This window comes from Sciurus carolinensis, chromosome 7, assembly GCF_902686445.1.
Source record: "Sciurus carolinensis chromosome 7, mSciCar1.2, whole genome shotgun sequence".
In the NCBI taxonomy this organism is placed as follows: Eukaryota; Metazoa; Chordata; class Mammalia; order Rodentia; family Sciuridae; genus Sciurus; species Sciurus carolinensis.
In genome coordinates, this window is record NC_062219.1 from 16,261,452 (window position 1) to 16,276,000 (window position 14,549).

The following is a 14,549-nucleotide window of genomic DNA, read 5'->3' on the forward strand; positions in this document are numbered from 1 at the left end:
TTATGCACGGCACTATGACAATATTTGGAATATTTTTTTAAATTTACAATCTTCTTGAGGCTTTCTCTCAGAGGACAAAGGGCAGTTTCCACGAAGGGAGCATGGCCTGGCCTCGGGAGAACTGAGAAGCCAGCCAGGGCTGAGCACGCACACGTGGCTCATCTTCTGTCTTTCTCAGGCCAAGAGCATGTCTGGGTCCTTTGTTTTCACCCCCTGTCCTGAAGAGGCCTCAGGAGGAGGCCAGGATTACCTGCCTGCAAATACCTCTTAAAGCTGGATAGATGGGCCGCAGGTGCCCTCATCCGCAGAGAACCTGATGAAGTGAAATCACCACGTTCATAAATTCTGCGAGGCCTATGAGGTTTGTAAGCAGCTCCATTTATTTGAGTAAATAGCTTGTAAATAAATCATTGGTAAACATTACAAAATTAAATACATTTTCAAAAGCTTGCCAGTATACGTAGAATTCACAAACATAGTTCTTTTAAAAAATAAAATATGTTCAGAGCACCCTTGATATAAAATGCCTGGCCCCTGTCCTCAGACAGGGCTACCTACAGACATCTTACAGTAGGTGGGGTTTCTTGGGGAGGCGGCGCGGGCCTTCCGGAGGGAAGAAAGAGTTTCTACTTCCACCTTTTACCCCACCCACATCCTATCTGAATTTTAATTCTACTCCAAAGAGTTGGTATGTAACTGAGGAGGCAGGGCAGGTGCTCAGGTCTAGCTCCAGGCATGAGATCCAGGTCACACTTAGGGCCAGGAGCCCTGAGTCCTCACCATGAGCCACCGAGCAAAGCCAGAAATGGAACTGTCTTGAGAGAAGGTGAGGCCCTCCCATCTCCACACTCCCTCTGCACTTTCTTAACCCACCTCGGTCTGATGCTACTGAGGCACAGAATTCACTTCTGAGGAGGAAGACGCTCAATCTGCTAACTTCCTTTTGACTGCTTTCCAGAAGACAGAGTAACACACAGTATTTGGTTGAAAGCAGAGAATTCATTGCTACACAGTGCTTCCTTTTTCCATTGCAAAACCCCACTCAGACAGCATGGGTATTTCTCTAAAAATCAGGTTAGCTCTTCAAATTAAGGGTTCATAAAACTTTAAACAACCACAAATGAGGCAATAAGCATATGACCTGGCAAAGCATCCCAAACAATGAAATCATATCAAGTCCACGAATTAAGCCCTTGACCAACTCTACATTTTTGTAGTGTAGCTCATTAGAATAATGGATACACTAGATTCTTCCACTTTGGTGCAGAAAGTGAATGTTGAAGGTCAACAGCACTTACATGAAGAATGCCCAGTGGCTTCCTGGAAATACATGTGCTGTGACCTCCCATGAAAGGATGACCACAAGTTTATTCCATCCATGTGAAATAAAACTCACATCTACATTTCAACTTAGTCGCGTGTAGATATATACAAGTACAGGAAGTCTGACATCTGAGTCAAATGTACAACTTAAGAAAAAAATATTAGCAAACTGGTTGTCATAAAGCCACCTTCCCTGCATAGTAAGGTACAAAACATCTGAGTCCTTGCAGAAAACATGGCCTGTCCTGGCCTACCCTTGGAAGTCCCCCTGCTTTGAGGATCCTCAGTGGGGCTGCAGTCAAGAGTCATGATATCTTTGCTATTAAAATATTACACTAATGAAAACCTTTAAAACAACAAGAACAAAAATGAACGCTCTGGAATAAATGTCTAATAGATTCCCTCCCCACACACCAAAAAAAAAAAAGTTGTTCATAAGGACAACTATTGTTTAATAAAAGTCTTCATGAAATCCAAATCCCAGGACACTTTCTTCATCTCTGAGAGAGTTCTACCCTGTTCCAGAATCATATGCTCTTCTTCTGTGGAGGGCTAAGTTTCCTCATGCCTCTTATTCGGGAGAGCAGTTCTTTGATAAATTCCTGAAAGAGATCAAAGAAGTTCACGTGAGAGGTCGTGCTATTAAAAAGTGTGTTTAAAAATCTGCTTAACATAACTGATGTTAACTGCCCTTCGTTCATTTGATGCATTTGGTGTTAACCCTAACTGGTAGAACATAGTTGAATAAAGAACACTCGAACTTCATGGCAGCATGCTTTCTCGCCATCTGTTCTCTCAGGAGGAAGTCAGACTGTGTCCACTCTGGTGCTACCTGTTGCCTCAGAAAGCACGTATGGTTTTTGTGTTCCTTGGCTTCACTATGTACATATGCATCACCTGGGCGTCTTGTAGTTTCTGATTGAAGAGGTCCAGGTTGTGCCTAAATTTCTGCATTTCCAACGAGGTTGCTGGTAATGCCAGTACTGTCCTCACAGCACACCTGGAATAGCAAGGCTACACCAGTGGTTTTCAAAATTCAGTGTGCATCAGATTCACCAAGGGGACTTATTGTTAGTCCTGCCTCCAGAGCATCTGATTCAGCAGATGGGGCACAAGACTGTGCATTTCTGTGCTCTTGGGTGATGCTGATACTGATGCTGCTGGCCCCAGGAACACACTGCGCACCATTGGTTTAGAGCACAGTCTTTGGACTTTTTTGAGTGCGAAACACAGACAAAACAGAAGAAAATCACATTTTATGTTACCATCCAGCAACTACACATACCTGAAATTAAAATTTACAGAACTCATTATATGCAAGGCACTCTGATATTTTCTATTTTACTCCAATTTTATTTACAAAGGAATGCTGGGTGAGACCCACTAAGGTGATTTCATGACCTGCCAATGAACCAGATCCCAAAGACGGAAAAACCAATCTAGCGTGGTTCCTTCTTTATGACATCAGGAATATGTTACTGTTGCCTCGTGTTTAAAATGTGCAGCTACTGAATAAGTCACAATTATTAGGTAATAATTATCTCCTCTTCCCATTTGATATTTGTCAAAGGCAGACCTGACAGCCGTCTGACTTTCTGATCAGCAAGGAACAGCGGGTGAAGCGAGCCCACAGGGGCCGTTGGCGAGCAGAACCACTGAGAAACCCTGTCGCCCTTCCCGACGTTCCAAACCCAGCCATCCCCCTGCCCCCGCGCAGCCCTGCCACAAGCTCCCACACCAAACGAGCCCTGCACTGCTCTCCAGCTCCAGCCACAATAAGCTTAAATATTTAATATTCTGTCTGACACAATTTGTTTTTAATAGTCTTTTTGCCATTAGAAGAGTAATATGTGCTTTTTCTTTAAAAAACTTGGAAAATACAAATCAGCCATGATATGCTCCTTAGAAGTAACCACTATGAACAAGTTTTCCTCCATGGATATTGTTTTTACTTAATTAAGATCATACTGTGTAACTCCATCCTTTCTTCCCACTTAGTGTTGTGTCAGAAGCACTTTCCCAAAACATTAATCAGGTTTTCTAAAGATTAATGTTAGTGGTTGTACAATCTGTATTGTATGGACATGGTACAATCTGCTTAATGCCTGATCCCTGGAGTTCTGGATGGTTCCTGGCTTTTCAAAGTCATAAACAAGGGCACAACTAACATCTTCATGTGTAAGTCTTTGTCTGCAGTTGGACTATATTCCCTTTGGAGAGCTATCCCTTTAACACTCGCCATCTTTAACCTTGGACAGAACAAAATACAAGTAAAGATAAATACAGGACTATCTCAGTTTTCTGAACACTGCCTATCTAAAGAATTTTCTTGGATAAAATAATGTTATATTTTCCCATTTATTTTACTTTTTTATAATATGAAGTTACACTGGTCAGGTATTCATATATGAACATAGGGAAATTATGTCCAATTCATTCTACTGTCTTTCCCATTCCCATCTCCTCTCCCTTCCCTTCATTCCCATTTGTCTAATCCAATGAACTTCCCCCCACACCCTTCCTTGTTATGAGTTAGTATCCACATATCAGAGAGAACATTTGGCCTTTGGTTTTGGGGGATTGACTTATTTCACTTAGCATGAGAGTCTCCAGTTCCATCCACTTACTGGCAAGTGCCATAATTTCATCTTCCTCATGGCTGAGTAATATTCCATTGTGTAAATATACCACATTTTCTTTATCTCTTCATCTCTTGAAGGGCACCTACATTGGTTCCATAGCTTGACTATTGTGATAATTTCCCATTTATTTTTAATTTTCATTTTGAAATGAAAGTTAAATGCATTTCCTATTGTCTCCTTTACTATGTGATTTAACCAATGGATACAGAGTATCCTGAGCACATAATTTCAATTTTGTTGTTTTAAAAATGTGTTCTGCAAATGACTACTGCAAAGAATTTCTGTAGTTGACTATAATTTCCTTTCTTTTTTTCTTTAAAGCCAAGGTCAGAATCACAAACACTATAATTTACTTTATTAGTAACTGGTAATTTTTTGCACTATTTTAATAACATGCTTTTCATAAAGTAAACACTAAAATCACATAAGGCATAATGTATCCAAACTATAGACCTTTCTCTTCAAGACAAAACTAATTCAGTAATTTAAATCAAATTCAAATTTTCTTACAAAATTTCTCCTGATATACATAAATCTCAGAGATTAAAAATTTAAATAAATGATGAAATTTATGTTTTTGATGTATTAACATTAATGGAAAACTCATTTTAATTTTATATCAACTAATTACATGTCTTAATATACTGTATTGTGCATGATACTTGGTATTTAAGCTGTTCATTAAATTTGCACATCTGAATACTCAACTGAGTTAAAAAATAGCAAGACCAATATTTATTCTCCATATAGAAACTTGGCAACACCACTAGCAGAGGATTCTGTTGGTTACAGATGATTCAAGGAAGATTCAAGGATCTCTACTCAAAGATTCTTGGGTGGCTCTTGGTTCGCATTACTCAAAAGCGCCAGAGATCACTGAAGAGATGCGGTGGGCAGAGCGCACTGACGGAAAGTGGAGTGGAGTCAGGGGCAGGCTCGGCCCGTGCCAGGCAGAGCCAGTGCCTCGCGGCTGTATGGAATGTGGGGGACTGGTGCAGTGTGGGGAGAGGGGCCAGGAAAGACGGGAATGAAGGAACCAGACGGAAAGGGGGTGCGGGTTGCTGAAATGGGGGATGACCAAAGACAAAAGCAACAGGTCTACAGATCTGTGCTGAGATGACAAGAAGACAGGTGAACATGACGCAGCATCTCAGCTCCCAGCCAAAACATAAATATGAACATCGCCAGCATCCGTATCAGTGGCTTTCAAGTTAAAAAACAAAAATATTACTTGTGATGCACAGAGATTCAAGACTGAAACAAGAGTGTCATGAAAAATTATAATTTTTTTCTATTTTATTTTTAAAAAAACACAGGTCAGAACCAGCTAATGTGTTGTCACCTAGAGTGTGTAAACACACATTGATCTAGACCTGGACTGTTCGATACACGAACCACACGTGGCTTTGAACTTCAACTTAGTTGATTCGGTAAAGTTTAAAATTCATTTTGTCAGTCACGCTAGCCACATATCAAGCACATCACAGCCACGTAGAACCACATGTCAGCCACATAACAAGCACATCACAGCCACGTAGAACCACATATGTCAGCCACATATCAAGCACATCACAGCCACGTAGAACCACATGTCAGCCACATAACAAGCACATCACAGTCACGTAGAACCACATATGTCAGCCACATATCAAGCACATCACAGTCACATAGAACCACATATGTCAACCACATATCAAGCACATCACAGTCACGTAGAACCACATGTCAGACACATATCAAGCACATCACAGTCATGTAGAACCACATGTGTCAGCCACATATCAAGCACATCACAGTCACGTAGAACCACATGTGTCAGCCACATATCAAGCACATCACAGTCACGTAGAACCACATGTGTCAGCCACATATCAAGCACATCACAGCCACGTAGAACCACATGTCAGCCACATATCAAGCACATCATAGCCACATACAACCACATGTGTCAGCCACATATCAAGCACATCATAATCATGTAGAACCACACATGTCAGCCACATATCAAGCACATCACAGCCACGTAAAACCACATATGTCAGCCACATATCAAGCACATCACAGTCACATAGAACCACATATGTCAGCCACATATCAAGCACATCACAGCCATGTTCAACCACGTGTCAGCCACATATCAAGCACATCACAATCATGTAGAACCACACATGTCAGCCACATATCAAGCACATCACAGCCACGTAGAACCACACATGTCAGCCACATATCAAGCACATCACAGCCACGTAGAACCACACATGTCAGCCACATATCAAGCACATCACAGCCACGTAGAACCACATATGTCAGCCACATATCAAGCACATCACAGCCACGTAGAACCACATGTCAGCCACATATCAAGCACATCACAGCCACGTACAACCACATATGTCAGCCACATATCAAGCACATCACAGCCACATAGAACCGCTTTGGACAAGGCCCATATAGAATATTTCCATTATTGCAGAAAACGACTGGACGGCGCAGACGATGACAACATTTTAAAGAGCAGGACGATGGCCGCCTTGCAGGTAAGAGTGAGTGGAAAGGGAACCAAGGCCAAGACCAGGGCTCCAGCTCCGCCACCAGTTCTCGCTTGTCAGAAACAGGCGGCGAAAGCAAAGAGGGCAGTTAAGGAGCAGGGAGAAGAAAGTGCTTCTGGAAGGAAGAGGGGTGGACAGAGTCAAGTGCTGATGAGACGTCGGTGAACCAAGGGCAGAGACAGAGTCACTGGCTTGGGCCAGAGAGGGGCCATGTGTCCTGGGAGACGGAGCTTTAGTAGAAAGGAGGGAAAGAAGTTCCCACCACTAAAGCGCCTGGGTGACTTTTTTGTAAACAGTTGTATGGAGGTATGACTGGCGTGCCATCAAGTGTCACCTATTAAAGCACGAAACCTCCACCAGCGTGCTCCCTGAGCCATTGACAAATGGCGCACACTGGTCCACACTCTAGAAGTTTCTTCACGCCCCAGTGCCGGCCTCCCCTTCCCACCTCCTGGGCAACTCTGGCTTGTCTTCTGTTACCATGCAGTAGTTTGGGCAGCACAAGATGGTCTAAGACACGAGTCTTTACAAATCCAAATCCAGGACATACCATTGTGACCACCTTAGGAAAACACAGCCCACCTCGCCTCAGCCCCGAGGGGGGGTTTGACAGTGAAGGCTGAGGGGAAGCGACCCTCCGCGGGACCCTGGCGCTCAGGTCAGGGTGTGCGCGTCACGTTGTGAGCCGTGCTCCTGTTTCTTCCCAGGAAGCCGTTTCTCCCTGCGCGTCTGTCCGTTCCCCTGGCCGCAGGCATGGAGGCCATCATTGCTAGAAAGCCACTCGGCCCCTCAGGCCAGCCTGGGGGAGGGCCACGGTCCCTCCAGCGCCTTCGCCATTTCGTTCCTGCCTTGGACCTCACCTTCTGCAGTCTGAGCAACAGCCAGCTACCAAACCAACCACTCCAGGGCCACTTCGAGTGACAGCGTCCCCTCCCCTCTCAAGGGGTTACAAATGAGTGTCTGCTCTTCACTTCGTGAAGTGTTAGCGATGGACTTGAAAACACTCCTCCAGAAGCACCTCCCCAGCGGCGACCACACCCCCACACGCCCCTCCACCAGCCGCCGCTGCTACCCCACCTCCAGATCTTCCCCTCCTTCTTCCAGACTCCTCTGAGCCTTCGAACACCCGCTCTGCCACTGCAGGTGAAGCCTCTCACCTGCCCTGCACCAGACTCTCCTCCCGTAGAACATCTTTACTCAAGGCCTCTCTGAATGGCTCCCCTACCCCTTAAAACCGGGCAATATTTTTATATTTGAGAACACTCTACATTCACCCTTTTTATGCATTAATTCACTTGGGGACTATTCTTCCCCACGCACATTCCGTGTGTTTAGTATCAAGCCAAGCTCTGGAAGGTGCCGAGTGTCTGTCTGAGGTTTAGATTCTGTTCACACTCATTGAACATATTCTAGGTGACAGGCACATTGGACATTTCATACGCCACCTGATTTAATTATAACAAGTATCTTGCAAAATAGGCTCAGAGGGGTTTAGAAGCTTTCCTGAGGTCACACAGCTACTGCGCAGTCAGCTCAGGATTCAAACACTATGTTCATGTAAAGGCATAAGGAACCTGCAATCGTTGCCTGAGGGGAGGGTGGGACTCCTTCTCTCTGCACCGTGTTATACTGTCCAGGATGAGAAATCTTTTCATTAAGCAACCACATTAGTTAATTTTAGTCTAAGTACAAACTGAACTGGCCTGAAATGCATATGGTATACCCAGCAATTCTTTAACTTTCAAGTGTGGGGGAAAGGATGACAGATATGTAAAGGACTATGTTTTTCAGATGGACTCTGAAATTGTCCCGTGATATAAACCTTTTCTTTCAGTTCTCCCCAAAGTCTCTTCCCAGAGATAGCGCGAAAAGCATGTCCTACATATATAAAAACTTGTTACATACAGAAGTGCTTTAAAGATCAGTGGGGTGAAGAAGAACTGACTGTTCAAAATATGGTACTAGGATAGTATGACAAAATGTAAAATTAGATCCCTATCTCACACCATATACACAGATGAATCAGAGGGTCCGGTTTGAATACCTGGGTATAAAAAGTAAAAGTAAAAACTTTTAAAATGAAACATAAGGAGACTATATTTAAGACAACAGAGTAGTAAAAGATTTCTTTAACAAGACTTTTTTGAAAGTACAAGCCATAAAAGATGTCATTGATAAATCTGACTTAAATGAAAACTTCTGTACAAAAGAAGGTATCATGAGTAAAAATAAGCTCCACAGTTTGGGAAATTAAATTTGCAGTCTACATAAAGGTCAAAGGATTGCCAGCTAGAATATATAAAGAACTCTTTAAAAAAACACCAACCACTCAAAAGGAAGATGAGAATCTGAAATGGAAATTCTCAGAGAAGGAAACATGACCAGCCAATAAGCACATGTGCATGTGCACATGCACACACACACACACACACACACATACACACACACAAGCTGAATCTTACTAGAAGTTAGGAAAAGATATATTAAAGCAATGAGATAGCATCAAATTGGCAAAGTCTTTCAAGTTTAGGAATTACAAGCTAAAAGGAAATGCTAAGATTCAGTGTGAAAGCTGGTGTAAATATGAAGAGCAACCCCATTTCTTGGTATAGCCCTTGGAGAAACTTGTACATGGGGCAGTAGGTCAATAATAATTATTTTACTGCACCATCCTTCATAATATAAAAGTGAGCATAGCCCAAGGCAGTATCAACAGAAGAATGAAAAACTACATTAGAGTGTATTAAAACAAAGGAATGCTATACAGCAGAGAAAAGTGAATGAACTCTATCACAGTCCCCTTTCTTAACATGGATAAATTTCCAACATCTAAAGCTGGGCAAAATAATCAAGCTGAAAAAGAACACTTGCAAAATATTATCTTCACTGTTGTGAAAGCACACAAAATAATCCACGTGCCTACTTGTTTCTCCACTTGGTTGCAAGAGTCTTCCTCACCTGTTTTCCTAGAGCACCACTTAATAATGTGAGAAGTGCTCAGCAAAGGTTGGCAAAGTAAAGAATTACATGAATGCACAAATTAATTCACACCACTGTGACGTGGAAGTAAAGAAAGGGGGAGGGGCACTAGAATCTCCGATGTCACTCAGTGAGGAGGGGAAACATACAAAGAATCAATTAGGCCCCACAGGTAAGAAGGCTCTAATGTGACCCTGTGTGCGTGTGTGTCACAGTCCTGGGGACCTACCTCAGGGCCTGCACAGGGAGCTTGAGCCTCAGTCCTTTTGACTTTTTATTTTGAGATGGGTCCTCACCAAGTTTCCCAGGCTGGCCTCAAACTTGAGCTCCTCCTGCCTCAGGCTTCAGAGGCCCACCTGGGATTGCAGGTGGGCAACATCACAACTGACTAAAGGGACTTCTTTAAGCCCTGGTAAGCGAACGAAGCCAGGGGAGGTAGGGAAGTAGTTGGAGGAAGCATGCAGCCTCGGCTGTTCTTCACAATCACACACACATACACACACACACACACACGAATGTGGGCACATAGCAAAGAAGCAACTGAAAGAAGAGTAACATTTTCAGGGAGTTTGAAAGCAGACTCTGCAGCCACCTGATCCACGACTCCTCTAAGAAGGAAGTCCAGGCCTTTCTGAGGGAGCGGAGCGGGCAGCAGCTGAGAGGACAGAAGGTCCGTTCTTGCTCTGGAGTTTCCGCGGTGTGGCTCTGTCACAGGGCCATCGCAGTGGCACGCTCTACTCTGAACCCTCCTCCTCCAGACCCCTCCTGGGTTCTGTGGCCTTCAGCGTCCACTGCCCTCCCTGTCACCCGCCCGCTCGGCCTGTGCCAGAGGCGGCAGATGGACACACATTTTGTAATTATCACCAGAGCCAGGCGTCTGGGAGCCTTCCCGGGTTGTTCAAAGTCATCTGTGACCCTCGCTGATAATAATGCGCTGCTTTAAAGAGGACAGGTCCATTGGAAAAGAGGAAGTGAGGGAACCGCAACGTGGTCGCAAATCTGCTCTGTGCATAAACCAAACTCGTGTCCTTCTTTCAAACGTTTTGAACCATTTAAAAAGAAACAAGATAAACGGATATTATGCAGTGTCCCTGTAATTAGGAGTATTTACCAACAGGAGAACTTTGAAAAGAAATGCTTAGAATCATTGCCCAGGGAATGGTGTCACCAACCCCAGTAACTGTGCCAGGCAGCAAGGGGAGCCCAGGAGAGCTCTGGATGCTCAACCTGCTTCTCCAGAAAATACCACTCACGCCTTACTCGAAGTGCAAGGGTTGGGGACCGAGAGAGAGAGAGAGAGAGAGAGAGAGAGAGAGAGAGAGAGAGAGAGCAGGCGAGGACTCCAAAGGTGGGGATCCACGCAGGTCTCACGGCTCACCTGTGTGCCATCTCCTCTTTCTCCCCAGAACAGTCGCCGCCTTAAAACTGCACATTCCAGGGAGCCATCTGCCCTGCCCCAGCCTCACTCCAGCTGAGAGCAAAACCAGTCAACTGGAGTACACATTTTAAGCAGCTGCCTGACACTTCCAAAGAGTCTGCCATTCACTAGCTGAGGCGGGAGGTGGGTTACGGTTTGGATATGAAATGTCCCAGAAGGCTCATGTGTTGAAGGCTTGGTCCCCAAGGCAGCAACCTTCAGAGGTGGAAAGTGACTGGATCATGAAGGTTCTGATCTCCACAGTGGATCAATCTGTTGATGGGTCCTAACTGAACAGGAAGGTGTGGAAACCGTGGGACCTGAGGCCTAGCTGGAGGAAGCAGGTCACTGTGGTGTGCCCAGGAAGAGGATGTCTTGTCCCCAGCCCCTTCCTCTCTCTCTCTCCCTCCTGTCCACCACATTCTCCCCGCGTCATGTTCTGCCTCACCGTAGGTCCAGAAGCCACAGAGCAGATGACCCTGGACTCTTTTAAAATGTGAGTCAAAATAAGTCTTTTCTCCTCTAATTTGACTTTATCAGCTATTTTGTCCAAAATTCTAACACATGGGGCAAGGTACGTATGGGGTAGAGGCAGACAAGAATTTCCAATCCACCAAAGCTTAGATAAGTGAAGAAAATTCCAGAAGGGCAGGATGCATCTCTTTGAAAAGGTGAAGGTAACACCTGAAAACCATTTTAAATAGCAAAATCTGTCACCCAGAGAACCAGCTGGACACTAAAAAATCATGCTATAAACTTTAATCCACTTGACCATGCAGGTCACCCATGGGGCCACACAGTGAATCAGCATGGATAAACCCTGCTTTGGGGGGTGTAAGGACTGCACTTCAGCAAGCTCCGTCCTCACTCACCACTGAGATATTCAATTTCCCCTCTTCATGTGGGTAGGAGAGGACTTCTTATCTTTAGAGAGGTTCATTTGCTGACAGGGCACACCAAAACTGATTCCACTTTTCAATATCTGAAAAGAGGCTTATGAGCCTGTTAGGAGTAAGGGTTTGTGGTTGTGTCTATTGTAAAGAGCTCTGCCAACATCACTTCCTGAAGGCCTTAGCTACATCCTGGCTTTTCCTTTCCCTCCTTTAACTTAGTACCACCAATACTTTGTTGCCCATTTATTTTCCTGACTATCTGCCTTTAAAGATGAATTTGTTCTGCTGCGAGAGCACTCCCATTACTCTACCTTAGAGACTCAGCCCACCCCTCTTAGGCTAATTTATTTTTCACCCAAATTTCAACCTTTATTTGTACACAGCAGAGGGGGTCACTGGCTATCACCATTTTCAAACCTATGCCCTTAATTCTTTCCTTACTTACTAACAGGCTTCTCAGAGTCTTTACATCTGCAATTCAGACCACACAAAATAGAATTCACCTAAATAATCTCACCACAGAGAATAATCAATGCAGTAAATTCAACAAAATTATAATCTCTCACCGAATAATTACTAAGGAAACCAACATCATTTCACCTAGATTCCCATTATCCATGAGGGAGAATATTATTTCCTAGGACATCTAAAGAGGCCCAGGCCATCTGTAAAGCAAAAAAGCATTTATTTGAGGCCCGAGAATTGTAACTTGGGAAGCACAGATTCCCACAGAAACCAGAATGCATCCCATTAAGGAGGGATTCAGAGGGTGCTTTTAAGGTAAAAGAGGAAGTTTAGTGGGTTACACAGACTGTTTATCAACACAGGATGGGAGGATACATTTACTTCTAGCTCATTGGCCGCCATTTTCTAGGGAAGAGTTTGGTTATACAATCCTCAGGATGTTCCTTCTCAGCAAATAACTTTCTTGTGGCTCATCAGCAAGTCTACAGAGGTCTCCAAGCACAGGATGGGGTCTGGGTCACAAAATGATGTCACCACTGTCAATGTTTTCTTCACAGCTTCAAATACCTGACTTTTGTCTAAAGAAAAGGAACCCATTTTCAAACATTTGGTTTGATCCTCTTTTATCAAAGATATAGAAATCCAAATACCATGTGTTAAACAGTCTTAAATTCATATTTTCTTCTGTCCAGATAAGTCTAAATATAGGGAGAAAAGGTGGATCTGTTTTTAATATAGGCACAACCTCTCTGAATTTAATGACTAAGACAAGACCCTAAAATCATAATTGGTCATTAGAAAATGTCAGCCACGTCCAGCTCCATGTAAAGTCTGTGCTTTGTCCACCACGTCTTTTATAAAAATAACATCATTAATTACTGGGGATAGGGCCACCAAAAGCAAGACACGTGTGGCTTTTCTCATAATGGTATACTGTCTTTCCTTATGTCACTGTTATGTCACCATCACCATAAGCATGAGTCTCAGGGTTGTCCTGTGTCTAAACAGCATGTGGCAAAGCTCTTAGCTTTGTCAAAAGAAATATCTGATCTCTACCCCCAGCTCCTGAGAGGTGAGCTCCAAACCCTGAGAACATCTGTGCCCTGCACCCCCAAAAATGTTTTTATTTCCCTGGGGGGATTGGGTCACACCAGAATGTCTAACAAGGTGATTTAGAGTGGGGTTTTGGGTCATGTAGTATCAGCTACAGACTAAAGGCAGCCACGTGGGCAGTCGACCATGTTAATATGACCAAACTCCAGATACCCAGGCTCCGAGGAGCTTCCTGGTTGTTACTCTGCACTTAACATCACTGCTGAGAAAATTAGCCCTGTTGATTCCATGGGGAGGAGACACCTGGGAGTTCCATATTTGGGACTTTAGCCTGTGAGTCTCATCCCTCGGCTGATTTTAATTTGTAACTTTTCACTATAATCAAGTGGGACTGTGATTATAACCAATTTCAGTGAGTTCTGTGTGCTCCTCTAGTGACTTCTCAAACCTGAGGTGGTTTTGGGGAACCCTCCAACTTGCATTTGATGTCAGAAGTGAGGGTGGTCTTGTGGACAGTTCCCTAACTTTGCAAAAACCATTGAATAAAGATGAGGAAATAAACGAGAAGCTTTTCTCATGACTGCATGCCTATGGAGAGCTTACCTAACATTTCTGGGTTGGTTTCCCTGATAAAGACAATCCTATTAGGTTTTATAAATAAAACCTAAGCAAATGAATGAAGGGAATGTAGTTCAGTGGCAAGCTGCGTCTCCTCCAGTCTCCCTCATCGGTTTTTTTGTGTGTGTGTTGTAAATAACACATTTAGATGTTCTCACTCTCATCGCCTCAGTGAGGGACTACTTCCAGATATACAAAAAACGAATAATAATTTTAAGATATAGATTAGGATGCTAAATGAATAGCATCACTTTTCCATTGTAAAAATGGCAGGGTCACCTTGACCTCAGGGTAGAAGGAGGGTTTGCCTCTTTACTACCAACACAGGCAGAACACCAGAGCGGGTCTGTCTTTCAGAGAACACTGGTCAATTTCTATTTATAAACCAAGATCACCCATACCATGGCATGGCCATGACATTTCCATGACCTGGCAGAATACTGGAACCTGAAATGCTTCTTGCCACCTACTCTCAGACTGAGTCATCCTAGTGAACATTGGATGCGCAGCAACTTACAGGCTTTCAGTGGTAAAAGGACAGGTCACACCACAATCTCTAGTTCAAAAAATGAAATAAATGCACAGAAAGAAAACCTGATGTTTATCAGAG

At 43.8% G+C, this 14,549-nt stretch overlaps 1 protein-coding gene across 2 annotated transcripts in view; it reads right to left on the bottom strand.

The window, feature by feature from the left end:
• Window positions 1-357: 357 nt before the first annotated feature.
• The window catches only part of Ppp1r14c (protein phosphatase 1 regulatory inhibitor subunit 14C), an 84,054-nt gene continuing 69,862 nt past the window's right edge, over window positions 358-14,549 (bottom strand). For both annotated transcript variants that reach the window (XM_047558576.1, XM_047558575.1), the window contains one exon: window positions 358-1,925. In XM_047558576.1, the coding sequence (XP_047414532.1) occupies window positions 1,851-1,925 (75 nt within the window). In that variant the 3' untranslated portion in view covers window positions 358-1,850. The remainder of the gene's footprint in view (window positions 1,926-14,549) is intronic.